The sequence below is a fragment of the Populus nigra genome, chromosome 17, assembly GCF_951802175.1.
Source record: "Populus nigra chromosome 17, ddPopNigr1.1, whole genome shotgun sequence".
Classification (NCBI taxonomy): domain Eukaryota; kingdom Viridiplantae; phylum Streptophyta; class Magnoliopsida; order Malpighiales; family Salicaceae; genus Populus; species Populus nigra.
In genome coordinates, this window is record NC_084868.1 from 14,280,854 (window position 1) to 14,307,782 (window position 26,929).

Genomic DNA, 26,929 nt, shown 5'->3' on the forward strand with positions numbered 1-26,929 from the left:
ATGCTGAGCTGTTTTTTTTTTTGCCTTTTGCTTTGTTTTTTTAAGCAGTTTTTTTTCTTTGTTTTTTCTTAATGAATATTTTTTTTGTTTAATTTTTTTTGTTAATGTTAAATTTTTTTTCTATTTAGTTCGGGTTTGACGGGTTAACCCTGATTTTTTTTCTGGTTTTTCTTTTTAATTAATTTTTTTCATTTATTATTGTAACATATACTAAAAGGCATCAGTGTTTTACTGTGGACTGCACAGTGCAGTCCACAGTAAAACACTGATTCTTTAGGCTTTTTTTTTTTTTTTAGTTTTCTAAGTTTTTTTAGCTGTTTGTTTTTATGTTTTTTGGGATTTTTTTTTGCTTTTTTTTTTGCTTTTTAATTAATTTTTTTCGTTTAATTTAGTTTGTTAATGATAAATTTCTTTCTATTTAGTTATTAGACTTTCATGACACATATCCCGAGTTTCATGGGTTAACCTGGTTTCACGGGTGAACCCAGTTAATTCCAGGTTGACCCATCAATTTTTATTATTATTATTTTCATAAATATTTTTGTTTAATTTAGTTTGTTAATGTTAAATTTTTTTTTATTTAGTTATCAGACTTTCATGACACAAATACTGGGTTTAACAGGTTAACATGGTTTGACGAGTTAACCCGGATTTTTTTTCTTTTTAATTAATTTTTTTTGTTTAGTTCAGTTTGTTAATATTCACTTTTTTTTATTTAGTTACCAGACATTCATGACACGGATCCCGGGTTTAACGGGTTAACTTGGTTTGACAGGTTAACCTGGTTTGACGAGTTAACCCAGTTAATTTTGGGTTAACCCATTAATTTGTTTTTTTCTTTTTAATTATCAAACTTTCACGATGCGAATTCAAGGTATAACGGGTTAACTTGGTTTGAAGGGTTAAGCTAATTAATTCATTTTTTTTTCTTTTTTTCATTAGTTTTTTTCTTCCTGTTGGTTTTTTTTTAACTAATCTATTTAATTATCACACTTTTATGACACGACCTTGCAGCCAGACCCACGTCTAATGCTATTGGGTTTGGTATTGCAGTCCAGACACTTTTATGCTAAGGGTTAACCCAAGTTTAATGTTATTATTAATATTATAAACATTACTCTTGTGTCAGGCGTTGCAACCAAACCTGAGATTCTTGGGTATAACTTTGCAAAAAAACCTAATACTTTTAGATCTTGACTATTTTTAAAATGTAAAAAATAATTGACCCGCGGCATCGCGCGGGACATATAACTAGTTACAAAGCTAAAACTACATACAGTAAAAAAGTTTTCTTATTTCTCATGAGCACGTTTGTAAACCCAAAACTTGCCCAAACTCAAGTTAAAATTATTCTACACCTAACCTCGAAAGGTATATTAAAAAAAAATTGCAAGAAAATTGTTTATTTTTTTTTTAATTTATGTGGTTGTCATGACCCTCTTCTTATAAAAATCAAGAATTTTAATTTTTTATCTTGGATTTTAAGTTCAAAAAAAGTAAAAGTAATAAATAAGTAATCTCATTTCATGTTACTCTTGATTATAATTTATTTATGGAAGAATTAAAGAAGAGATTATGATTTATTCATGATTATTATGGGTTTTAGGTTAAGTTATTAATTTGGGATGTGTTATTAGAAATAAAGATTTATGAATTGATTTGTTATGGGTTAAGAAATTTGTTTCAACTTTGCTGAAAAATTTAGACGGAATGGTCTTGAGGTTGAAGATGATGAAATTTTATTTTGGTCATTGATTTATAAAAATTACAGTTTAGTCCCTAAACTTTGAAAAATTATAATTTGACCCCTAAAACGTATTTTGGAATCCTGAGTAATATTCTTATGAGGTTAAGGATAATGAATCACAGTTTGATAATTGATTTGTGTAATTTTTAGTTTAGTCCTTTTATTTTGAAGATTTACAGTTTATTTCACATTGAAAAAACATAATTTTTTTTCCTATAAGCATAGAGTATATATATTAAAGGGCTTTAAATCCCACATTAAAAAAATAATTTTTTTCTTGTGAATATAAAATATATATACTAAAAGGTTTCAAATCCCACATTGAAAAAATAAAACATTCTTCTAATATTTATATAGTGAATTTTGAAAAAGGTTAATAACCAACTAATATATATATATATATATATATATATATATATATATATATATATATATATATATATATATATATATAAAAGATCTCTGGTTAAGAGAAAAAACACATTTGAAAAAAAAAAAAAGCTCAGCCAGGTTTTGTCAGGTCGCCCGGGTCACAGATCAACCCAGCAGGTCAACCAAGTTTTGCAGGGTTTTTACTCATCTCAATCTTTTGCCTTCCTGGACCAGTCCAGCTACCAGGTCTTGGATCGACCAGTCGGGCCGATCTGAGTTTAATAACTATGATTTCAGGTTCTTAGTTTATATTAACAAGTGGACTTTATTAACTGTTCCTACTTCTTCAACTTTTGTCAACATGCCTTGCTTATTTCTAAAGATTTTCCTTTTAGTTTTGATTTGATATTTTAAACATTCCACTATTATCCTGTTTTAATTAAGTTTTGATTTTAATAATGTAATGAGCATTATAGATTATTGTTTTTATTTTAATTACTGATAAGTGAATTATTATTTGGTTTCTTTAGCTTTGAATAATATAATATTTATGTCCGTTTCGAGGCTTAGCATAAGTGAGATGTTTTTATAACATCGCTCTTGCGTTGCCGATCATGAATCTAGAATCCAAGTCGTGACATCATCAAAATGAAAGTTCCATGGACTCACTTGTTAAACACAGTAAATGATTCAAGGAAAGCATGTGAAAACATAGTGCAATTGAAAACCTTGTGGAGAAGAAAATCTTCTTATAAAGTAATTCTTCATCAAAACAATCTTAAAAAGACCCCAATGAAATGATTGTCTGATCAACTAGGCAGGAGTAGAGGCCGCCTCCTTCTCTTCAGTATAAAAAGGAATAGGTTTGGTTGGGGCAGGCAAACGGCCGATGCTATCAACTTTACCTCTTAGCTTTGGTGGAGGCCTAGCAGCCTTTGGCAACAACCTCCCCTTCTTTTCAAACCACTCAGGTTTGAGCAATGCCCGCAAACCCAACTGGTTGTAATGCACTCGTCTGACAGATCCACCAGCCGCTTCAACTGCTTGCTTTGCCCTGACAGTCACTCTTGACACCTGCATAAATCAGTCATCAGCACAAGTTTGTGTTGCATGCAAAAAAAGGGAAGGAATTATCACTAAATTTCACTGATAATTGTGATATGGTATTTGAAATTCAAATGTTTAATCAATTTCAGCAAATATGTCAGAAAAATTCCATCATATACCCAAAAAGTTCATAGTTGTAGCTATGAATCCTGAACCTTAACTAGCAGTTATAATGGAAAATATATAATTTCCATCTCAAAAAATTGATATAAAGCTTTTTAATGGCCATTCTGTAACACTGATATTTATGTATGATGCAGCTTCTTATGACTGTCTAATTGGTTCTCCTATTTGACATACAAGAAAAGGAAGAAGTAACATATGTGAGTCAGCACAATTTTAACAGCTTTCAAGAAATTTGTTTGCCAGTTAGCTCAAACAACAATAACAATAAAGGAAAAAAAAAATTCAAGCGCATGGGGAAAACTTTAACAGTTGGCTGGAATGTTAAACCTATAGTGCCACCCCAACCAAAACTCTTTGGATTCTTTATTTAATAGTTTGCTTGCATATATCATCATTCAACTAACAGCAACACAAATAAAAAAAATGCAACACTTAAATCCCAGAGGACATGAACACAAACTAAGAATTATAAAATAATGACTTAGAACACTTTGGATTGCCTCAAGAATACTTGAAATCAAAGCTCCTAGCCAAGTTTGTACAAATGCGGAAACCCCGTTCAAGTAAAATTTACCTCCAGATGAATAGGCCATTGGATCTTCTCCGCACCACGCCCCATCAGTCTTACGCCATCTTTTATCTGCTTCCCGATGGCCCCAGTCTCCTGTTGGAATAATTGTAAAGATCAAAAAACCAAGGCCCACCATGGAAATGGCTTAGATTTGGGAACTGAAGAAGGATGCTAACATACCTTTAGCGTTTTCATTGTGATTAATTCATGGGAATCTATCTTCCCTGCATTAATAAGTCTTGCAATCTTTCCCAACCCTACTGGCTGCCAGAGAAACCATAGGAGTAAATGATCCAAGGAATGCACAGAAGAACAGAGACCATTAACAATATACTTACAGGAAGGATTGAAATCAATTGCAATGTTCATGTAATAAATAAGTAAATTAAGTTTGAAATCTTGTTTACGGATTGTTTTTTTCTTTATCTGATACAAAAATAAAGGGACAAAACCATCAATCGACTCAGCCAAAAACAACTATTTTCAGCAGATTGCATTCCATCAAGGTAAAATGTCTTTTCCATTTCACATCCCTCCATTCTTCTTATAAAAACAAATAGAACAAAAACCCCCAAAGCTTTGTTGAATTAAGAAGAAAAGATTAAAAAAAAACACACACACACACAACACAATAACTCAAATTGCCAATTCCGCTTATTTTACCTACTTTTTATCCTAGCATCCATAAAACTGGCACACTCATCTAAAACACAGTACAGAGTACCACAATTATATACTCAAAACATGACACCAACAATTCTTCTGGCGTCTAATTCAACATTCTTTCAACTTAACACATAATCAATGATTAATCTCATGTGTTATGATCCCTGGAAAACAAAAGGAATCGTACTCTAATTCCTAATAAGTCTCAGCAGCAAATCCTCAATACAAAAGATTTCAACTTTAACGGGCTGCCACTACCAATCACTAAACCACAGCTTCTTTTCATTTCAAATACACATTAGGCTTCATTGCTCTAAATAGAAACTAAAAATCAATCGATAACAGACCCCAACTTGGCATTTTGCTCCAAAAAAAAAGAGAGACAAAGTGGGCAACTTAGAAAGCAGCAAAATACACCTGAAAAGTGAGACTAAAGGGATTCTTAAACCCCCTTTTGGGCAAACGCCTTCGCATTGGAGTCTGCCCACCTTCAAAACCAAACTTCATAGTCCCTCTGGCTTTCTGTCCTTTATGACCTCTCCCTGCAGTCTTTCCTTTACCAGACCCAATGCCACGACCCTTTCTTGTCTTTTGCTTCCTTGGAACATTGTCCCTCAAATCATTCAAACTCAACAAACTATATGCCCTAAAACCCATAAACCCAGATGCCCCATTTGCAAAATAATTGCTAAAGTTTGATTCTTTGAAGGGTTGAATTTGAGAGAATGTGGGAATTAAGGTGGTTTTGGGGGCTAGGAGTGAGGTTGATGAGATCAGTGAAGAGAGCAATCTTCTTCTTATCATTTTTGGATCAAAAAATGAGTTTTGGTGATTAGGGGTTTTTGATTTTGATCTTGTTTTGTCATTTGGGGATTTAGGGTTTTAGTTTCTGTGATTAATCTCTCTTTGTTTTATTTCAGTGGAGGGGCCATCGGCCCAATGAGAAAGGGCTCGAGGCAACTATGCATTTTTAGGCGATATTTGGTTATTTCAAATAAAACTATTAAAATAATATTTGTTTTTTAATTCTTGATATAAATATATTAAAACCATTCAAAGATATTTCAAAAAATATTAATTTTATGTTTTTTTTTTAATTTTTGATATATATATTGAAAGAATTGGGGCAAGTCGTTCCTCAGACTGCAGCGGTGGCTTGGGGTGATGATATTGGCACAGCTTATTTTTCCAAGAATTCAATATTCAAAGCAAGAAAGATTATAAAATATAAAACTAAAACGTATGGATTAATCAGATATTCTTTTCTTTCCGACATATTTGAGTTTGAGAAATTAATTTAAGTTGTTTTTTTAATTGGAATTGAAAATTTTAATTTTAATTTATTCTCTATTAAATCATTTTAATTTTATAATTCGATTCACGAACATGACATGTTAACTCGATTTATTTTTTAAATTATTTTTCAATTATATTTTAAATTTTATTTATTGGGTTAATTGAGAATTAATTTTTATAATTAATTTTTATCGGTTTTCTATAAATTCAACATGTTAGTTGAATTTAATCTAAGTTAATCTAATGTATTTTTATTTTAATATTAAAAAAATATCATTTTAAAATTATTTTTAATTAAATTATATTTGTATGGATGTTCAAAGTTGCTGTTGAACCGCAATATTTAAAAAAAAAAAAAAAAGAGATGAAAAGATAACTAAATTACACTATTAATCCAGGGTCCTCACACTGCAGGTTTTGATAGAACAGCTCTTCTGCAGGATTTTCCTCCCCAAAACAAAAACAAGGGGACAAAAAGTTGATGGACACTAGCTGGCGGGTAAAAAATTATAGCTCTCTCCCTCACTGTTTGTTCTTTTCCTCCATAAAGAGGAAAATCATAGCAGATCCGCCCTGCACCACATATTACCTTTTACAGATGGCCTTGCTGTTCTTCTTGAGTACAGAGTTTTCTCCACCACCTCCCCCTCTTATCTCTACTCAGAGAATACTTATTATTTTTTTAAAAAAAAATTATTTTTATTTTTAATATATTAAAATTATATAAAAACACTAAAAAAATTAATTTAAAATAAAAAATAAAAATTTTCAAAAATTAAATCGTATGGATTTGACGGGTCCAAAAACAACAAATTAAAAAATATGTTTTTATTTATAAAAAATTAAGATGATTTTTTCTTCCCATAAAACGGCAGACCTCGAGGGTTAACATGCCAAACAACCAAGACTAAGCATAAAGTGGAATGTGCCAGAATAATTAAAGGGGAAGTTCATTTACCAGGCAAATATACTGTTGTTTTCTCCAAACTGGGCTGTGTCTAAATGTCTAGATAGTAATAATTTTGATTTGTGAGAAGCGACACTCATGGATTGGAAAGAGGGCGATGCATTTGTGCCACTATTATTATGTGATCAAGTTTCAGTGGGCAGATATGTCCTCAAAAAATGAGAGGATACTTCAACTCCTAAGAAGATAGAAAATGACAAGGCCTTCCCTTGCATGTAATCCATTGAAGGTTAAATGTGATCATAAAACGAAGGCCAATACTCTTCGATCTCTTGTTGCCTTTTTTTTTTTTTTTTATCCCTATCATCTTGGAATTCAACTTCCATCACACACACACACACACACACAAATGATTGATTGCAGGATAGATCCCTCCTGCCAACCTGCTTTCTTCACTGTTCCATGTCTGTCAGTCTTCTATATTTAAAGCCTTGTCCTTTCCTACTGTCAAATTCTAAATTCTTAACTGACCTTAAAAGCACACGAACAGGAACATTATGTCTCATACCTTCTCCACAAACCCCCTCAACGTGAACATGAATATGGTGAGTATGACAACGTTAACTAGGCCTCAGAAACCCAATTCTTGTTTCTCCTCCTCCTCCACATTCTTACCCCATTGTAATGTCCAGACCCTGAGATTCCTTCCACACAGGTCTCTTCTGCGTCTCAATAAGAACAATTGTTACAAATGGAAGCATTCTATGTTTATCAGTACAAAGCCCTTACTAAAAGATGGAACTCTCAGTGTAAATGGCCAAGAAGCAATCACAGGAGTGCCTGACAATGTCTTCCTTACACCTTTGTCGGATTCATCTGCATTCTTGGGTGCTACTTCCTCTCAAAGCAGTTCCAGACATGTTTTCAAGCTTGGAGTTATTCAGTAAGGCCCCTCTTGTTGTTACCTTGCCCTGTATTTCTAGTTCAACATCAAATTGAGAAGGGTTTTTAGTTCAATGGGAAGTTTTCTTAGAACATGATTGTGCAATGCAGGGATGTGAGACTACTGAGTCTGTTTAGATTTAAAGTTTGGTGGATGATACCTAGAGTGGGGAATTCAGGAAGTGACATTCCTATTGAAACTCAGATGTTGCTGCTTGAAGCTAGGAAAGGACCAGATTTAGACAAGTCAAATGATTCTCCCTCTTATATCGTATTCTTGCCTTTGCTAGATGGTGAATTTCGAAGCAGCTTGCAGGGCAACTCATCAAATGAACTTGAGTTCTGTCTTGAAAGTGGTAAACCTTAACTTTCTTTCAGTTGCCAATTCAAAACTCCTGCACTTGTACGTGTCTGTTAATACCAAGGTGTTCACATGAATGAACATCTGTGATTGTTCTTCCAATCTCATAACCATCTTCTCATCCTTTTCCTCTCTTTTTTCAGGGTTTAAGAATTGATCTCTTTGTGTTTTGATAGGTGACCCCGCTATAGTTACTTCAGAATCCATAAGAGCAGTTTTTGTGAATTATGGGAACCATCCATTTGATCTAATGAAGGAATCAATGAAGTAGGTCAGCCCTCTGAGAAACTTTCAGTTTCATTCTGAAGAAAATATTTGATTCCTTTTCTTTTATAATGGAAATATTAGAAATTAAATGGGGGTAATTTCGTTTCCATATGGAGTATTGATGTTTAATTGTCGTTTGAATTTAAATCCTGAGCAGCAAATTGAATTAAAAATCCCATGAGATCTCGAGTAGCTAGTCTTCTACCTTCCTGGCTTCTTGTTGTTACATGCTCTTTGCACCATATGCAGGATTTTGGAGGAGCAAACTGGAACCTTTTCTGTCAGGGAAACGAAACAGGCAACTTAGGCCACCATTTACTCTTTGCATCTTCATACAGGCCACCTACTTTTTCTTGCTTGAAGGAAAGTAGAAAAGGAAGAAAATGAAAGCATAATAATTAATGAATTTCTTCAATGCTTTATGATGCAGATGCCAGGAATACTAGATGTGTTTGGTTGGTGCACCTGGGATGCTTTTTATCAGGAAGTAAATCCTCAAGGAATAAAAGATGGCTTGAAAAGGTTAATCTATGTCCTTAATTCTTGACACATTTTTACTCCACACACAACACATTGACTTCCAAAATGATCGGCAAAGCAACAGTTGCTTAGCATGGAATTTCTAAATTCATCCTCATTTCACTCTCATAGTTTATCCGAGGGAGGCACTCCAGCAAAGTTTTTGATAATAGATGACGGTTGGCAGGATACCACTAATGAATTTCAAAAAGAAGGAGAGCCATTTATTGATGGTTCACAGTAAGTTTTCACTTGTCCTTTTATGTTAATACGGAAAATGCAGGCTTTCTGATCTCCCCCAAATTTCAGGTTTGGAGGCAGGTTAGTCAGCGTTAAAGAAAACAACAAGTTTCGGAGAAGATCCAATGAATTCCAGGCTGATGCACCAAATGATCTAAAACATTTTGTTGCAGATATTAAGAGGAATTTTGGCCTTAAGTAAGCATCCCATGACGTCCAGTAGAGGTTCTTTTGTCTTTTCTTTTGGTGGTGTTTGGGGGCTTAATGATAGTAGTAGACAGGGATGGTGCAGAGTAGTTCATAGCAACTGTCCTTCAAGCAGACCAAGTACACAACTATCAGCGTGACTTCGATCTTAATGCTCATACTTTCTAGAAGCGTCTTGAATTCCTTCTTCCTTTTCCCTTTCCAAAATTTCAGGTACGTCTATGTATGGCATGCCCTCTTGGGATATTGGGGAGGCCTTGTTCCAAATGCTCGTGATACTAAGAAGTATAATCCCAAATTAACCTACCCACTGCAATCGCCAGGGAACTTGGCAAATATGAGGGATCTAGCTATGGATTGCATGGAGAAGTATGGTGTTGGTGCAATTGACCCTGACAGAATATCTCAGTTTTATGATGATCTACACAGCTATCTTGTTTCACAGGATGTGGATGGGGTTAAGGTTGATGTTCAGAATATACTGGAAACTATTGCAACTGATTTAGGAGGTCGAGTCTCACTTACCAGACATTTCCAAGAAGCACTTGAGAAGTCTATAGCTTCAAACTTCCAGGACAACAGCATTATCTGCTGTATGGGTCTGAGCACAGACTCCATTTACCAGTCAGTATCTTATATATCCATTTACATCCCTATTTTTATTCTTTTTTCATGAACTTATACTAATTCATCCAGGATAGAGTTCATGAATATAGAGAAACCTGAACAATGTCCAGCAAACACAGCAGAATTTAGCTTTTGTGAAGTTCAAATTTTTTCCTTTGTAGCATGCATTGAGTGACTTAGTCAATCTGATTAATTGCAAATGTAGGAAATAATATGCAACAGATTATTCAGGACTTGAAAATGGATTGTTAAAGTTGTCTAATTTGGTGTATTTTCACAATTAAATATTGTTTCTGATCATTTCACGCAGCTTGAGCAGTGATTTTCATGGAAATAAAAACCGTTTGTTAGTGCAGCTCAAAAAGAAGTGCTATTACACGGGCCTCTGATGATTACTATCCGAAAAATCCAGCTACACAGACACTGCACATAGCTGCTGTGGCTTTTAATAGCATATTTCTTGGCGAAGTTGTTGTTCCAGATTGGGATATGTTCTATGTATGTCTGGAGTTACTCATCATTCATCTTTAAAAACTTCTACAACTAATTTCTAATTCTGATAGTCTATGAACGTCTCATCGACTTGCAGAGTCTCCATGATGCAGCTGAATTTCATGCCATCGCTAGAGCTGTGGGAGGGTGTCCTGTCTATGTCAGGTAAGATTTGTGTAGTTTCAGAATTCATTTTCCCCTACTTTTCACATTCATAATGGTTTATCTTGCAAAAGGTGAACAATATTGCTATGAATTGTCAACAGTGATAAACCTGGTGAGCATGATCACAAGATACTTAAGAGGCTTGTACTTCCTGATGGATCAGTGCTTAGAGCCAAATATCCAGGAAGACCATCAAGAGATTGTTTATTCATTGACCCAGTTATGGATGGGAAGAGGTGCCTTTCTCACTTTACTTGTATGGAAATTCAATTCACTTATTTATTCACTCCTCCTGACATTCTGGGAATTTTTTAAATCAAGTCTTCTGAAGATTTGGAATTTGAACAAATGCACTGGAGTTATTGGTGTGTTCAACTGCCAAGGAGCAGGAAGCTGGCCTTGTCTGGATAACACAAACCAGAATCATGTCAGTAATAGTGCAGAGGTATCTGGACAGGTTTCTCCTGCTGATGTTGAGTATTTTGAAGAGGTCTCTGGGAAACTGTGGACCGGAGATTGTGCAATCTATTCTTTCAATAAAGGTAACCTTTTCCGCCACATTTTTTTTTTCACAGGGAGCATAAGGATCTCACTCACAGCATTCTTTCTGTTCCTTTTTTTCCCCTGGGAGAATCGAAGGGACTCACATGTTTCTAATATTTTGAAATACAAGTAACCACAAGTGGCCACCCCAGCAATCTGCTGACAGGCAAAATGTTTGCAATTTTTCAGGATCAGTGTCTCGGTTACCGAAGGAAGAAAAGTTTGGTGTTGGGTTACAAACTCTGGAATGTGATGTCTTTACTGTATCACCTATCAAGGTTAATTATTGGTCTACGAAATCTCTTGCACTCAGCTCACATGCATTACATTGGTAAATTAAATTTCAATCGATGGTTTCGCAGGTTTACTATCAGAGGATTGAGTTCGCACCCATCGGATTGATGAACATGTACAACAGTGGTGGAGCTATAGAGTCAGTTGAGCAGTGTGGTGATCCGTCAAGCTATAATGGAAGAATACACATAAAGGGAAGAGGGGCAGGTAGTTTTGGTGGATACTCGAGTGTGAAGCCAAAGGGTTGCTCCATAAATGGCGAAGAAGAAGAAATGAAGTACGGAGAAGAAGATAAACTGGTGACAGTAACCATAGATGCCTCCAAGAATAGTGGTTGGGACATGGATATATGGTACTGAGGAGGGGGGGCCTAGAGATTATTGTGATAATTAAGAACGAGCCTGCAATCTGCATGGGCAGGGGATGTATATGTAAATAATAATGACTGATTTAGCTGTAATTAATTGAGTGTTAAGGAATACGGAGAAGTATCTGTAATGAGAAGCAAACATGTGATTCTTGAACTAAAAATCTTAGCATAACTTAATGAACGAACTACTGTATGTTATTAAGATTGGTTTAAAGGTGGTAAGAAGAGTAACTCCAGGGCATGGAAGTGAAGTTTGATGATAATGGGCCATTGGGCTTCTTCTGCGCAAGGAATGCAAGGAAGACGGTGAGGTGAGAGAGCGACCAAATAAACTATAATAATAACAATAATAAATTAAAGGAAAAAAGAAACGAAAAGAAAATCCGGTGAAAGAGGAAACGACAGCGAGGACCAGAAGGAAGGAAGGAAGGGTGCGGGAGTCGTCACCGTCCTCCTCCTCCTCCAGTCCTGATTATTAATAACAATAATCTAATTTAAGCTTGTGCATCGCTGGAATTTGCATCCAATCTCTCTCTCTCTCTGCTTGGTCGTCTTCTTCTTTATTAATAACTCCAAAAAAAACTAAACATATTTCATTTTTTTATTATTCGAAAAATGTCTTACGCTTATCTCTTCAAGTACATCATCATCGGCGACACTGGTTCGTTTTTTGTCTCTTAAATTCTTAATTTTGATCATGATTTTTTATTAAATTTAAATTCTAAAAAAACTGAATGAACAGGAGTAGGGAAATCGTGCTTGCTGCTGCAATTCACGGACAAGAGATTCCAGCCGGTGCATGACCTTACCATCGGTGTTGAGTTTGGGGCTCGTATGATCACCATTGATAACAAGCCTATCAAACTCCAAATTTGGGACACCGTTCGTTCCCTTCTCTCTCTCTCTCTTTAATTTCAATTCTCTTCTCTTATAGAACAAATCGATAATTATGTTTAAATCTCCGATTTTTATGATTTTTAGGCGGGTCAAGAATCGTTTAGATCCATAACCAGGTCTTATTACAGAGGTGCTGCCGGTGCTTTGCTTGTCTATGATATTACCAGGTACCGACCCCTCTCTCTCCCTATCCTCTTCTTTTATGCTATAACTGTAATGCTTTTTTGCTTGTTTCTTCTTCTGAAGAAGATGATATTGTAACTTATGCTGCTGCTGTAGCCAGCTAGCTAGGTACCTAATTAAACAAAATCTTCAAAATGGGCTCTATTGTTTTCACATACAATTTAGGGTTTCTTCTTCATTTGCTTTTCCTTAATTTAAACCACCACCACCTGGTCTCTCACGCTGGGCATCATAATCAAGTAATTTCATGACACAGATGGAGCCCTTTTGATTTGGCGTCCAAATGTGTGCGTTTCTGTTTTTTCAGTCACTATATTGTACCCTAAGCTGGCCCTGAATGATATCTGGTTTTCTTATTCAGGAGGGAAACTTTTAATCACTTGGCGAGCTGGCTGGAAGATGCAAGGCAGCATGCCAATGCAAACATGACCATTATGCTCATTGGTAATAAGTCTGATCTTGCTCATAGAAGGGCTGTCAGCACTGAAGAAGGTGAGCAGTTTGCAAAGGAGCATGGCTTGATCTTCATGGAGGCCTCTGCAAAAACTGCTCAGAATGTCGAGGAGGTGAGTAATGAACATAGGATGATCTGTACGTTGAAACACTTATAAGACTTTTTCTTTATTGTTTGTCAAGTTTTTCTTATAGTAACATCCTTTGTGCAGGCTTTTATCAAAACAGCTGCAACTATATATAAGAAGATTCAAGATGGAGTTTTTGATGTATCAAATGAGGTTAGACCTGTTTATTATGCACAGTTATATCCGTATTTCTATTATGTTTTTTAGAAGTCTCATCATTTACCGAAGCTTCTGGCTGCTTTATATTTTCCATCTGAAGTTTTAATTTTGAAGGTTAACTATATTCATTCTGATTGTTTGTTTTTTATGTTGTTCTTCTCATGACAAGATCTGGATTTTCAAATGTTAATGGGGCAACTTGGAAATTATGTTCTACAAGGGTTTCCAAATTGAAATATTTTTCTTATTTCGATCTTCATATTGCTGACATGCAAGTTTTGCTGACCTCAATACGTTTTCATCTTATATTGTTGATTTGCATTGTACACTGTTTTTTAAGCATGGTTAATTTTCAAATAGAGACATGATGCTGGCATTCATATCTTCAATTATTATTGAATGAAAGTTGTAAATGATTTGGCTGGTATTCTATTTGGATTTTTGCTTCCTTCTTACACTCATTCGCCTCTATTCAATTGGCTGCTTTCCACTTGTTAGCTATTTGAAGCTTATAATTAGCTTTGCTTGCTTGGACATTGCTCTTTATATTGTTCTTCTCATGAAAAGATACGAGTGACGTCAGTAGGCACCCTGACAGTTACGTAGCAGTACTTCATAAGGTTTCTTATCAATCTTTAAAGTGTTGGTTTCTGAGTTTTCAAGAGCTCAATCCATTGTCAACTTAGCTTTTCAATCTGCTCATACAATTTTGAAGCATGCTCAATACTGATGCCATTTTTTACTAATATTATTAGATAAAATTGAAACTAGTTTGGCTGATATTCTAATTGGATGTTCTGCAGTCTTATGGGATAAAAGTTGGATATGGAGGTATTCCAGGGTCATCAGGAGGCAGGGATGGTGCTTCTGCCCAAGCTGGAGGCTGTTGCAGTTGAAATTGAATACCCATTTGCTATACTTGAACGCAACCAATTTACACTTTTTGTGTTCTTTAAGATTTCCCCTGTTTTTTCAAGTCTGAATATCGTGACTTGTTTTCTTTAAGTGTCTATTCAGGGCATTAACGTATATGTATAATCCATCTCGATATCACGTCCATTGATTGTAAATCCGTCGGCTGCGCTTCTGCTTCCCATTTCCTTTGATACTGGCTGTTCTAGTTTCCTTCATCTGTATCTGTGTTGAAACAAAACCTTGAATTGTGAAAAAAATGCAGGAAAGTCTTACCCTTTGTGTTAATCCTTTGATTTTCTCTGGGGCCACTTCATCTGTGTTTTCATCTCCAGGGATTTGTATAAATAAATGCATAATCTTTCAGAGAAAAGAAGGGCTTGGAAAGCAGGGATAATTTGATTATGTTGCCATACCTTCCACCAAGAATGAAGGATCAAATGCCATTTTGAGAAACTTCTTGGATGGAAGTTCCCTTCTCCAAAGTCCAGACCAATCATGAAAAATCAACCCAGTAATTTTATTGTCAACATAGGACAGAAAGTAGTTCAGTTACGATTTGATCAGCTTGGGAGCTTGAAAGAGCGTGTGATTCCAGTAGTGAAAGAGGCAAACTTGGGTAACGTGTACCAACGACAGATGGGTGCTCTGTCTGGTACCTCTGCTGAATGCTGATGACGCTCACAAGAGATGACGACGATAATAATAATAATAATAATAAATTAATAATAATAATAATAATACAAAATTAGTAATAATAATTGTAATTACAACTTTAACAAATGAAATAAAAGGTTCTCTCTTTCCATATTTTCCACTCTCCGTTTGCTACGTCTGTGCTGTTCGTTGGCGTCAATCTACACATCTGAGCAAAGTAACATAAAAAAAGACTTTTTTTTTCCCCTTCGATCCTTCTCTCTTTCTTCTCCAAATTCTCACTCTATCGCTACCCTAGTTTGGGACGACAGAATAGAGAGAGAAGAGAGGTGGAGAAAGAAAGGTGTGTTGTCTTTCTGATCTGAAAAAAGATTTAAACTTGAACGGATCCAGGAATTCCTCCACTCTGTAAGCTTTTTTATATCTCTTTCTTGCTTCCTTTCTTTCTTTATCAATCTGACTGATTGTTTCCAATCACTGTATATTATATTATCAGATCACTTCTTGTTGTTGCTTAATAATGGCTTCACCTGGTAATCCAAATCAACAACAACAAGGAGGTGGGGGAATAATAGGGGGAGGAGGAGGTTTTGATCTGAATAAACTGTTCAAGCCCTCTTCTTCAAATCCTATGAATATGATGCAGCCCCATATCCAACAACAACAGCAGCAGCAGCAAGGTCCTCCTCCATCTCCCAATAGTAACACTACCACAAGTGGCAATCTCACTACCTCTCCTTCCTTCCCTCTCCCTTCCTCTTCTCCACCTTATCTAACTCCATCTTCTTCTTATCCACCTCCTACTGGCCCTTACCACCCTTTTCACCACCCTCACTATCTCTCCCCTTACCCGCCTCCACCTCCTCCTCAGCAACTTCACAATCAGTTCCTCACAAATACTAACATCCATCTCCAAAATAGACCACAACCCATCTCTTCCTTTGCACCCTCTCCTCCTCCACTCTCACCTAATAATTCAGGTGGTGCTGTTTTGATGGACATCTTGACCAATCAAAACCAACAGCAGCCTCCGCTATCCACTAATCTTAGTGGACCTTTCCCTTCTTCCACTCCCTCAACTGCATTCATCACCACCAGTCCTCCTGTCCCATCTGCCCCTCCTGTTAGTTTAGCATCTCCAACGCAGCAATGCTGTGCTCCCCCTGCGAGGATGCTCAGTACCAAGCTCCCTAAGGGTCGACACTTGAATGGCAACCATGTCGTGTATGATATTGATGTGAGATTGCAAGGTGAGGTGCAACCTCAACTTGAAGTCACACCCATCACCAAATATTTATCCGATCCTGGCCTTGTTCTCGGCCGTCAGATTGCTGTTAATAGAAATTACATTTGCTATGGACTCAAGCCTGGTGCTATTCGTATCCTCAATATTAATACTGCTTTGAGATCATTGCTTCGGGGACATAACCAGGTTAATTCTTATACTTGTTAAAGTCTCACTATTATCTTGTGTTTTGTGCACCTAAACTTGAGTAAAAATTGACATTTATTACATCATGTAACCTAGCAATTGGCAATGTCTTAACCAATAATGAATTTCACTTTGTGATTATTGATAAATCAGATTTCTATGAAGTAAATAAAATATGTATTTGAAGTCCTTTCGATGATCCATTACATATGGACACACTTCAAGAATGTTTGTTCTCAACTTATCTTGACAAGTTGCAATACGTGGATTTTTTATTTTTTTTCAATAGCTGCTCTCTCCAAATCAAGTGCAGGCAATATTCAACTGATCGAGTTGTGGAGGAAAAACTTCACTCCAAAATAATTAAACTTTCTTATGACACTGACATCAAATTAACAATTGCGTTACAGATATTAACATGAGAACTACATCACTCTCCATTATTGCTTCTGGATTTTATTTTGGTTTCAGTTCTGTCAATTAATTGCTTAGTGTACTTGAATAAGAGATGCTAAAATTTCTTATGTGTATAATAAAATCCTGATTTTTTCTTAGTACAGAAGCTTCTTATAATTAAAATCACACAGTGATATTGGATAGATTTGCAAAGTAAGCCTCATTAATTTCATTGCTTTAGCTGTCTGCTGTCCTTTCATGTTTAGAAGCAACCCCAAATGGCCAAATAATGTATCTTTCTTCTAGTTATGCAACATTTTTTTGTATCTCTTTGAGATCAATGTTGGTTATTATTATTTTCTAAATGCTTGCAGAAAAACTATCTAATTCATTAACATACACGATTTTCTCATGCAGAAAGTAACAGACATGGCTTTCTTTGCTGAGGATGTTCACCTTCTGGCCAGGTAACTTTTTGAATTGATATTCTTCCCTATTTTATAGCAGAAGATGCTTACTTTTATCCCTGCAGTGCATGTGTTGATGGGCGTGTTTTCATAAGGAAGATCAATGAGGGCTCAGATGAGGAAGAAAAACCTCAAATTTTTGAAAGGATACTCCTTGCCCTTCACATAATAGCAGATGGAGAATCATTCCACCCACGAGTGTGCTGGCATCCACACAAGCAGGTAATAATGGATTTTGATATTTACGTTATCAGATAAACTTTCCCATTGCGACACATTTTTCACTACTTGTACTGGTCTTGATTAAGGATTTCTTTATCTTTACTATGAATGGGAATATTGCAGGAAATTTTGATTGTTGCAATTGGAAATCTCATCTTGAAAATTGATACCATTAAGATTGGAAAAGGTGGAGCATTTTCAGTGGAGCAACCTCTTACTTGTCCCATTGATAAGTTGATTGACGGGGTCCAGCTTGTTGGTAAACATGATGGGGAAGTCACTGAGTTGTCCATGTGTCAATGGATGACCACCCGTTTAGCTTCAGCTTCAACAGATGGCGTGGTTTGTTGCCTCCTTCCCCCCCTTACCTCACAGTCTTGTAGTTTGTCAATTTGTTTCTACTGGTAGCATTTGTAGTTTCTAAAGGTTACAGAGCCTCAAACAATAACCAAACTCTCCCTCCCACATGTGCACTTATGGCAGGGACAGTCTATTACAAACTGTGTTTGTAAGATCTCTTAATTACATTTTAAGGAGCTAAGCCATAATCAAATTCTTTATGATCATATCATCAAAGTACTTGTCAATGTATCCATCATAAGCAATGCATTCTCTTATTCTTTTTGTGTTTTTATTCACCAAACACTCATTATCTGCTCCACAGGTCAAGATTTGGGAAGACCGTAAGGCAGTACCCCTTGCAGTATTCAGACCACATGATGGTAATCCTGTAAATTCTGTGGCATTCCTGACTGCCCCTGACCGCCCTGATCATATTGTTCTTATCACTGGGGTAGGCTCCTATTATTTCTGTTCTTCACAATGATGGAGCTTAATTATGCTAGACTTCTTAGATGACTAAAGAAAAGTTTGATGTATATGTAATTCAGCCATATTTTACTGCCCTTTGATAATCGTGATACAGTTATTTTGTCAGTAATTTTGTGTCAAAATCACTTCCATGTTCTTGAAGGTTTTGGTTTCCTTCATGATATATTCAATGTTGTAGGTATTGATGCTCGCTTACATATCTCTATGTACAGGGGCCCCTCAATCAGGAAGTGAAGATATGGGCCTCCGCTAGTGAAGAGGGCTGGTTATTGCCTAGTGATGCTGAATCATGGCAGTGCACTCAGACCTTGACCTTAAAGAGTTCGGCTGAATCTAGTGCTGAGGATGCATTTTTTAATCAAGTTGTAGCCCTACCCCGAGCCAGCCTGTTTCTTCTTGCAAATGCCAAGAAGAATGCCATATATGCTGTACACCTAGAATATGGGCCATATCCAGCTGCAACCCAAATGGATTACATAGCTGAGTTTACAGTTACAATGCCTATTTTGAGTCTTACTGGAACCAGTGATTGTTTACCAAATGGAGAAAATATTGTTCAGGTTTACTGTGTCCAAACACAGGCTATTCAGCAATATGCATTGAACTTATCACAATGCCTTCCACCACCTCTGGAGAACATGGTGTTGGAGAAAACAGAATCTAATGTTTCTTGTGCTTTTGATACTGCTAATTCTGATGGTTCTGCTATTATGGAATCATCTCATGGAAGTAAACCCATTGAGATATCCACAGGTAACATGACTTCCACACCACCAATGACTCCTAGCGGTTCTGAAAGTGCTCCTGTAACAAGCCATCCAGAAAGCTTGGGTTCTTCTGATGTTGGTAGCTCGCTAGATATTGCTTCTTCCGGTGGGCAAACCAAGGCTATTACTATTTCATCACGTAATAATACTGACAATACTAACACTGTGTCGCCCCATCTACTGTTAAGTCCAAAGTTGTCTCGGTCATTGTCAGGTCTCCAGAGTCCAGCAAATATCACAGATCCCAATGTGCAACTCAGTGGTCATGCTGGTGACCAGCCTGTTCCAGATCATTCAGTTGACCGAAGAACTGAAACTGTGAAAGAAAATGTTACTGATACCTCCACTGGTGATAATTTGAATAAGGGTGAGAAGAACATCGAACAAACTGGTATTGCAATGGTCTCTGAACCTCCAGTAATGTTTAAACACCCAACCCATCTTATAACTCCATCGGAGATATTATCCAGGGGTGCTGCTTCTGAGAATTCTCAAACTACTCAGGGTCTGAATGTTGGAGAGGCAAAGATTCAGGATGTGCTTGTGAACAATGATACTGAAAATGTTGAAGTAGAGGTTAAAGTTGTTGAAGAAACCCCCGGCAGTGGAACAGTCCCAGTATCTAGTTCCAAAGAAAAACCTGCTAGGCTGACTATATCAAAGAGTACCTCTAGTAGATTGAAGAAGAAGAGAGAAGAATTTCTTCTGAAAGCTGATCTTGCTGGGACTACTTATCTTCATGGGGCATATAAAGGCCCTGAGGAAAAGAAAGAAAATGACATATCTTCAGAACTCACAGAAAGCACCAGCCCTATTCTGAAACAGACACCTGCTGATGCCTTGCAGGTTGACTCTGTAGCAAGCGAGAAAAATAAAGGCGAGCCAGATGATTGGGAAGATGCTGCTGACATGTCTATACTGAAACTGGATGGTGATGGGGAACTATCACGTGGAGAGTCAGGATCCAATCAAAATAATGACTTTGACTTGCCCAGAGAATCTCATACACCTGTTGCTGAGAAGAAGGAAAAACCCTTCTACTCTCAGGCCTCGGATCTTGGCATTCAGATGGCTAGAGATTGTCATGTGGAAGCTTATAGTGTTGGGGCAATCCGACAAGCTAATGAAGGTAGCATTACTGAGGTACTTGATAGAAATCCTAGTGGTGTAGATGAGGAGCAACATATAACTGAAGATGTTCCTGCAAAAAGTGGTGAAGCAGAAACATCTGTGGCAGTCCTGCAGTCCCCAGCCCCAGCCCCAGCCCCAGCAACTAAAGGAAAAAAACAGAAGGGGAAAAGTTCTCAAGTATCTGTTCCATCTTCCCCTTCCCCGAGTCCATTCAACTCAACTGGTTCGTCCAATGAACCAGGTTGCACTTCTGGTGCCCAATCTAGTGATGCTGCTTTACCTCAGATATTGGCCTTGCAGGATACTCTTGATCAGGTGATTGGAATTTCAATTAACTGTTCTGTATATGTGATTTGCAATTTTAATGGTTACAATGAGCGTGCTATATGCAATATTTCCCAACATCAGTTCACTGCTATGATCTAACTTTTCTGATATCATGTGTTGATTGCTTAACACACTTCTTGCAGTATGTCATCATCTTGAGAATATCACTTTTTTCTGTTTTTCTTTTTATATTTTATGAATTATTAAAATCAACTATCACTCTTTTTATCATCTTTTTTTTTTCTGTCAGCTTATTGTCACCTCCTTGTTTACATTGTGCATCTATTTTTTTCTGTCTCATCTCCAAATCCAATCTCATTTCTTGAAACTAAATTTTGCTAGAACATGTGTAGATTTGAACCTTTCTCCTCCATTGATTTCCTCTATCCAATATTTTGGTCGTGCATTTTTTCTTTTAGATTGATGCCTTCACGAAGAGTTCAAGACTGATGATTTTTGTTTCACGTTGCACAGTTACTGAACATGCAGAAAGAAATGCAGAAGCAGATGAATACAATGATTTCTGTCCCAGTTTCCAAAGAAGGTAAAAGACTAGAGGCATCCTTGGGCCGGAGCATCGAGAAAATTATCAGGGCTAACACAGATGCTCTATGGGCTCGTTTTCAAGAAGAAAACACAAAACATGAGAGGTTGGAGAAGGACCGTATACAGCAGCTAACTAATTTGATCACGAATTGTATAAACAAGGATTTGCCAACAGCTTTGGAGAAAACTTTAAAGAAGGAAATAGCTGCAATTGGACCTGCTGTTGCTCGTGCTATCACTCCCATTTTGGAGAAAAGCATATCATCAGCTATTACAGAGTCATTCCAGGTTAAATGCTAAAGCTTCTCATTTGTCAACATATCTATTCTTGTTTCAGCAGCCTATTCTCTATATCACTAATCATAATCTTGGAAAATAGTCATGCATAGATGTCCAGTTATCTTTGCTCTAGATGATGGTTTCATTAAATGCCTTGATAATTATAACATAATCTTCCCATTCCTGTTGATCTTATTTGTTCCTATGTATGCTCATCAATGATCAAGGTTTCTTTATGTGCTAGCAGAAAGGGGTGGGAGAGAAGGCAGTGAATCAGTTAGAGAAGACGGTTAGTTCAAAACTTGAAGCTACAGTGGCCAGACAAATCCAATCACAGTTTCAAACATCTGGCAAGCAAGCTCTTCAGGTTATTTGAAGTTCCATATGATCCCATATCTTTGAACAATAACCTTGACTTGCATGAATCTTAATTTAATTTAAATGACAAGTAGGTTAAGGTTTGTTTATCTCTCTTTATGTAGGACTTTAAGGACTGTTTTTGACGCAGTGATTTTACTCTGCTAGTTTCTTTTGGATGGACTATGCAATTGTTTTAGGGATTTTTTCTTCTCTTTGGAAGAATGAATGATGATATATTTTTTCACATGTATTCAGAAACTTATTTGTTAAATATTTTTGAAGAAGCAAAAGGATGAGGAGCTTCTTTCGTAAAACAGAAGAAAATGATATTGTTGGTATTTGCAGGATGCATTAAGGTCTACGCTGGAAGCTTCAATTATTCCTGCATTTGAGATGTCCTGCAAGGCCATGTTTGATCAAGTTGATGCCACATTCCAGAATGGGCTTAATAAGCATATAAATGACATTCAGCAACAGTTTAATTCCATGCATTCTCCTGTGGCCATTGCCCTGAGGGTATGTGTACTTTTGATATGTATAGTAGTAGGTTGCAGATCTTCTATATTCATGTGTTTTTGTGCTTTATTTATTACGCGTCAATTATGCATCTTACTTTGTGGTATATCTTCTTGAACTGATGGCATTAGCCTGTTGCGTCAATGTAGTACGTGAAAATGTTACTAAACACTTGGGCTTAAGGGTCCTTTTTTTATAGTATTAGATCTCTAAAGACACCCATTGTGAAATTATTTCTCAATTTTCACTGAAGCAGATGTTTAAAATATTATAACTGAATTTCAAAACACCCTTAAGTGTTGATTTTTCTTTAACTGCAGGATCCTTTATATTGTATTAGATCTCTAAATACCCTCTTGTGAATGTGTCTATTGTGAAATTATTCCTTCTTTTCCATTTGAAGCCAGTTTGAAAAATATTCTAAATGACTTCTAAAGCATCCAATCAAATATTCAAAGATTCTCATACTATTTTTTCCTCATTCAAATGGAAAACTAAGTTCCTCCGTTAGAGAGGTCTCGTTCTAAATCTGTTTTTCTTCATTGAACTAATATGTAGTGAAACAAGTAGTAGAGTATAGTCTTAATCTCCTTTCATAAGTAAGTCTTCTTGCTATGGGTGGCCTCCCTATAATTTATGGTGGCAGGGAGGTACTGCTTATGGCCAACACCAGCTGTTCAGCCACCACATTTTGGCCAAAAATAAAGCCAAACAAAAACTTATATTTAGTTGTTGTACTGGGCTCTTAATATTCCGTGTCCTTTTTTTTTCTTAGGGTGCATGTGAGAGTTTAAAGTATAGATTTTCCACCTTAAATTTCTTTGCATGTTTATGGTGGCAAGTTAACTAACTTCCATGGTATCTATAATGATAGGGTTTCAACAAATATCAAAGTGGTTAATTCTATACAAGAGAATGCTTTCCTTTACATGGACCTGTTGATGTTTTTAGACTGAGGTGCATGTCATGCTGTACCGTTTATAGTTGCTGTTTGAAATTTTGTATACGAACACGTGTTATTGCAGGATGCTATCAATTCAGCATCATCACTCACCCAGACCTTAAGTGGAGAGCTGGCAGATGGTCAACGGCAGCTCTTAGCTATGGCGGCTGCAGGTGCAAACTCAAAGGTGGGAGATCCATCAACGAAGTTGGGCAATGGACCATTGCCTGGTATGCATGAGATGGTATGCCCTTTTCATTTGTTGTGTGGGTTTTTTTTTTTTAATGTGTATTGAGTAGCTTCCAAGTTAAACAGCTGTGATGGTTTTGCGTTTAGTAAAAATGATCAATCTTCATTAGAAGTTACAAAGCTTTTAGTTGCATCTGACTTGTGTATTTGTTGATATCAACAGCCTGAGGTGCCTTTGGATCCAACAAAAGAATTGTCAAGGTTGATAGCTGAGCAGAAATATGAGGAAGCGTTCACCTTAGCTCTGCACAGAAGTGATGTCTCAATAGTTTCCTGGTTATGTTCTCAGGTATGCTCTGTCATCAATTGTAGACAGATAAACTCCAATATGCCTGGTTTCTTTGAAGTGCTTGTAGATAACTTGGGACTGGTAAGCTGCGTTCATGTGTTAAGCCACATAGAAAGACTGGCATACATGTGCTTGTATTGGTAAAGAGATTGAGTAAACGAGCAAAACATAACTTGACTCAACTATATTCTACCTGATTGGGGTCACGTGCAAGTTTTTTTATTCTTGTGAGATGTGGCCTTCTGATGCCATTCTTGCATCTTCTTTGTGGCCACAGCTCTCCTCTTAACCTACCAATTTGAATTTGAACCAAAATACTAAACCATTGGGTTTGTTTGAGCTTAGATCAGCCAAACGTGCCAGGCATTGTATAATACAAAGTTGGAAGCATAATTTTCACTCATAACATGTTTGCTGTTTTCACTAGGTTGATCTACAGGGGATATTGTCAATTTCACCACTACCTTTAAGCCAAGGAGTTCTGCTGGCCCTTCTACAGCAACTGGCATGTGATTTTAGTAATGAAACCTCTAGAAAGTTGGCATGGATGACAGATGTGGCTGCTGCCATAAACCCTACAGATCCAATGATTGCGATGCATGTAGGACCAATTTTTGATCAAGTCTATCAGATAGTGGTCCATCAAAGGAGTCTGCCCAGCACATCTGCTTCAGAAGCCTCAGGCATACGTGTTCTTCTGGTTGTCATAAATTCTGTGCTAAGGAGCTGTAAATGATTTCTTTTCCCTTTCGTTCCTACCATTTTGTGCAAATATGTAACATAGTACTTTTTATTTTTGGGTTGTATAGGGATCTAGGAAAGTTTCAGGGAATCAGAATTGTTTGAATTAGTCGAGTATTTTATAAATGTGTGATTCGTACATAATCCGTTGTTGGCTAGTTTCAAAGGGTGAAGTCACTATAACTTTGATCGACCTTTTTCAGTTTGCACCCCTGTAGTTTCAATTCATGATCATAGCAATTTTACTTCACAAATTCCTATGCTCATATGATTTCAACTCTTTTGTTACCTTCAAAGGTGTTAAAAGGTAGAGGATGCAACAGAAAGAAATGTGCAAAAGAAGTTGATTCTAGTATTGATGTTGGAAATTACATTGTGAACAAAGTGTAACTCTTTTCTTATCCTGTTGCATCACTGTTCGATCAGTTTCCAAAGCTACCAGCCTACCACCCTTCAAAATTTCCCTGGCCTGTCAAGATATGAAAACTAGACAGTGAGAAAAAGAAACCCTACATCAAAATTAATGTTGGACCGTACTGCATGTGTATGAGAGAGGTACATCACATGTACTGAAGAATTCCATTCCTCCATCAGATGACTGCCGAAATCAGGGTGTTGTCACGCTGAGAAGAGCATCTTCTGCAAGATTGAATGAAAACCTGTTCAGGAGGAAATTGCAACAACGAAACTCTGATTCCGTGCTCCTCAGTCTGCAAGCACTGGCATTGCCTCATGTCTGAGATGAAAACAAATGCCCCCCCTCAAATTCTCATATACAGAACCATGGGAAAACACTGCTACATTCCTTACTTTTATAGACAAGTATCGGAATCTACATGGATTGGATTAGTTTCCTATCAATATTGTTACACTTTTATAGCTTTGAATTGTCTTTGAATGCTCGTCTTTTTCATCCTTGGCAAAATTGGTGCTGTTCCTTTTTTAACAAGTAATATGATTTTGTACTCCCATTTTTCTTTTTTATATTGATCCATAGTTCGGTAATTCATGGTAACACAAAAAAGGAAAAAGGAAAATCAAAACCATGTAATGTACCATTTTTCGGTTTTGTTAAGGTTGTAGAAAATTTCAAGGAATTGGTGTTGATATGATTTGGTTGAATTAGTTTGTGTGAATCTGATTCTCATTGTTTGCTAGTTTTAAAGAGGGAACTCAATAGAATACAGATCGAGCTGAGTTTTAAGTTTCCATGTCATGTGCTTTCTGTACTCTTGTGGTTTCAGTTTATGGTTTTATTTGACAAAATTTCAGTGCTTCTGATCTTTTTGTATCAGAAAATTAAAGGAAAAAATATGATTCCCTTGTTGATAGTAGAAATTACATTATGAGCAAACAGCTAGCTAGGTTGCCTGCCAACATTGATCAGTTTCCCACCTCCTCGTTGTTCGAAGTCCCTGAAAAGTGTTTGAAGTAGAATGTCTGAATTGATAAGATGGAGCTGCAGTCGTAGCTAGCCCTAGCTGCAGGATCAGATAAGGTTGCATAAGCATTGTGGATATCTATGAAATCTTGACCATTACGATCTGAAGAAGCGGTGTCTGGATGGTATAGTTTTGCTAGACTTCGGTATGCAGCCTTTATCTCAGATTGGGAAGCATTTTGTTCGACACAGAGGATTTCGTAGTGTATTTTCTGAGGACTTTGTTTTAACTGAATGTGGAGGACCGACAGTGGCTGTGGATGAGGTAACTGAGAGATCCATGATATATGGGAGCAAATTAGTGATAAGGTCAAGGAAATTGGTTGTCCCAGAGAGTAGCCATGTGCTTTCGTTTATGGACCAACAGGAGAGGGAAGCAAAGTTGCAATACCGTAGCGAGAAGCTTGCTCTAGCTTTTGCACTTCTCAACGCACCTCCTGGTCCACCATCCTCATCAACAAGAACATCAGAGTTTGTGGTGATTTTCATTCAGCATTCAAGTTTGTGTCCAAGATGGTGGAGAAAATCATGATCAGAGATACCAATCGGTTTCATCATTTTCGTGATGGTGCCTGTTCATGTGGGGACTACAGGTAGTGCTGGTTATCAAGGAATAACTAGGTGGTTGTTAGTCTTTTGAACTGAATGGGAATTGACTAGACATTTACTTTCTCCATCTCTAAATAAGGAAGAGAAATCTGTGGCGTTTGTTCTCCGCTGGCAGCATATAGACAAATTACTTGAGCTGTTAGGATAAATTTGTTCCCCGGTGACAATTCAAGTC

The 26,929-nt window shown here is 36.7% G+C and overlaps 4 protein-coding genes across 5 annotated transcripts; 3 read left to right on the plus strand and 1 right to left on the minus strand.

The window, feature by feature from the left end:
• Positions 1-2,821: 2,821 nt before the first annotated feature.
• On the minus strand, positions 2,822-5,544 carry LOC133676502 (uncharacterized). Its single transcript, XM_062098173.1, has 4 exons — positions 5,007-5,544; positions 4,104-4,187; positions 3,927-4,016; positions 2,822-3,193 (listed from the first exon to the last, which is right to left on the minus strand). The coding sequence occupies exons 1-4, from the start codon at positions 5,391-5,393 to the stop codon at positions 2,933-2,935; spliced, it is 822 nt and encodes a 273-aa protein (XP_061954157.1). The 5' UTR covers positions 5,394-5,544; the 3' UTR covers positions 2,822-2,932.
• Positions 5,545-7,117: 1,573 nt separating this feature from the next.
• LOC133676955 (probable galactinol--sucrose galactosyltransferase 2) lies at positions 7,118-12,021 on the plus strand. The gene is made up of 14 exons (XM_062098774.1): positions 7,118-7,735; positions 7,846-8,090; positions 8,272-8,362; positions 8,612-8,660; positions 8,793-8,884; positions 9,014-9,121; positions 9,191-9,319; positions 9,542-9,952; positions 10,312-10,453; positions 10,545-10,612; positions 10,714-10,848; positions 10,934-11,154; positions 11,345-11,433; positions 11,518-12,021. Exons 1-14 carry the CDS (start codon positions 7,350-7,352, stop codon positions 11,806-11,808), a joined length of 2,457 nt encoding a protein of 818 aa, XP_061954758.1. The 5' UTR covers positions 7,118-7,349; the 3' UTR covers positions 11,809-12,021.
• Positions 12,022-12,170: 149 nt separating this feature from the next.
• Positions 12,171-14,839, plus strand: LOC133676956 (ras-related protein RABB1c-like). Its single transcript, XM_062098776.1, has 6 exons — positions 12,171-12,480; positions 12,562-12,701; positions 12,801-12,883; positions 13,261-13,465; positions 13,565-13,633; positions 14,443-14,839. The coding sequence occupies exons 1-6, from the start codon at positions 12,435-12,437 to the stop codon at positions 14,533-14,535; spliced, it is 636 nt and encodes a 211-aa protein (XP_061954760.1). The 5' UTR covers positions 12,171-12,434; the 3' UTR covers positions 14,536-14,839.
• Positions 14,840-15,356: 517 nt separating this feature from the next.
• Positions 15,357-24,848, plus strand: LOC133677280 (enhancer of mRNA-decapping protein 4-like). Of its 2 annotated transcripts, none has more exons than XM_062099211.1 (13): positions 15,357-15,616; positions 15,705-16,640; positions 17,454-17,503; positions 17,569-17,725; positions 17,849-18,067; positions 18,390-18,518; positions 18,769-20,769; positions 21,256-21,615; positions 21,854-21,973; positions 22,312-22,482; positions 23,508-23,669; positions 23,838-23,963; positions 24,391-24,848. In XM_062099211.1, the coding sequence occupies exons 2-13, from the start codon at positions 15,729-15,731 to the stop codon at positions 24,697-24,699; spliced, it is 4,716 nt and encodes a 1,571-aa protein (XP_061955195.1). In that variant the 5' UTR covers positions 15,357-15,616; positions 15,705-15,728; the 3' UTR covers positions 24,700-24,848. The 2 variants fall into 2 exon arrangements, with proteins under 2 accessions (XP_061955195.1, XP_061955197.1); XM_062099213.1 differs by having other exon boundaries at positions 15,357-15,551.
• Positions 24,849-26,929: the final 2,081 nt, after the last annotated feature.

Bases quoted from the DNA above. Each gene is read 5' to 3' on its own strand.
- LOC133676956 (XM_062098776.1), top strand. From the start codon at position 12,435: ATGTCTTACGCTTATCTCTTCAAGTACATCATCATCGGCGACACTG. The intron at 12,884-13,260 runs GTACCGACCCCT...TTTCTTATTCAG, and splicing joins CTTGTCTATGATATTACCAG to GAGGGAAACTTTTAATCACT. The intron at 13,634-14,442 runs GTTAGACCTGTT...GATGTTCTGCAG, and splicing joins TTTTTGATGTATCAAATGAG to TCTTATGGGATAAAAGTTGG.
- LOC133676502 (XM_062098173.1), bottom strand. From the start codon at position 5,393: ATGATAAGAAGAAGATTGCTCTCTTCACTGATCTCATCAACCTCACTC. The intron at 4,188-5,006 runs GTGTATTTTGCT...TTTCTCTGGCAG, and splicing joins CCTTTAGTCTCACTTTTCAG to CCAGTAGGGTTGGGAAAGAT. The intron at 3,194-3,926 runs GTAAATTTTACT...TGATTTATGCAG, and splicing joins AATGGCCTATTCATCTGGAG to GTGTCAAGAGTGACTGTCAG.
- LOC133677280 (XM_062099211.1), top strand. From the start codon at position 15,729: ATGGCTTCACCTGGTAATCCAAATCAACAACAACAAGGAGGTGGGGGA. The intron at 16,641-17,453 runs GTTAATTCTTAT...TTTCTCATGCAG, and splicing joins TGCTTCGGGGACATAACCAG to AAAGTAACAGACATGGCTTT. The intron at 17,726-17,848 runs GTAATAATGGAT...GGAATATTGCAG, and splicing joins GCTGGCATCCACACAAGCAG to GAAATTTTGATTGTTGCAAT.
- LOC133676955 (XM_062098774.1), top strand. From the start codon at position 7,350: ATGTCTCATACCTTCTCCACAAACCCCCTCAACGTGAACATGAATATG. The intron at 7,736-7,845 runs GTAAGGCCCCTC...TGTGCAATGCAG, and splicing joins TTCAAGCTTGGAGTTATTCA to GGATGTGAGACTACTGAGTC. The intron at 8,661-8,792 runs GCAACTTAGGCC...TTTATGATGCAG, and splicing joins CTGTCAGGGAAACGAAACAG to ATGCCAGGAATACTAGATGT.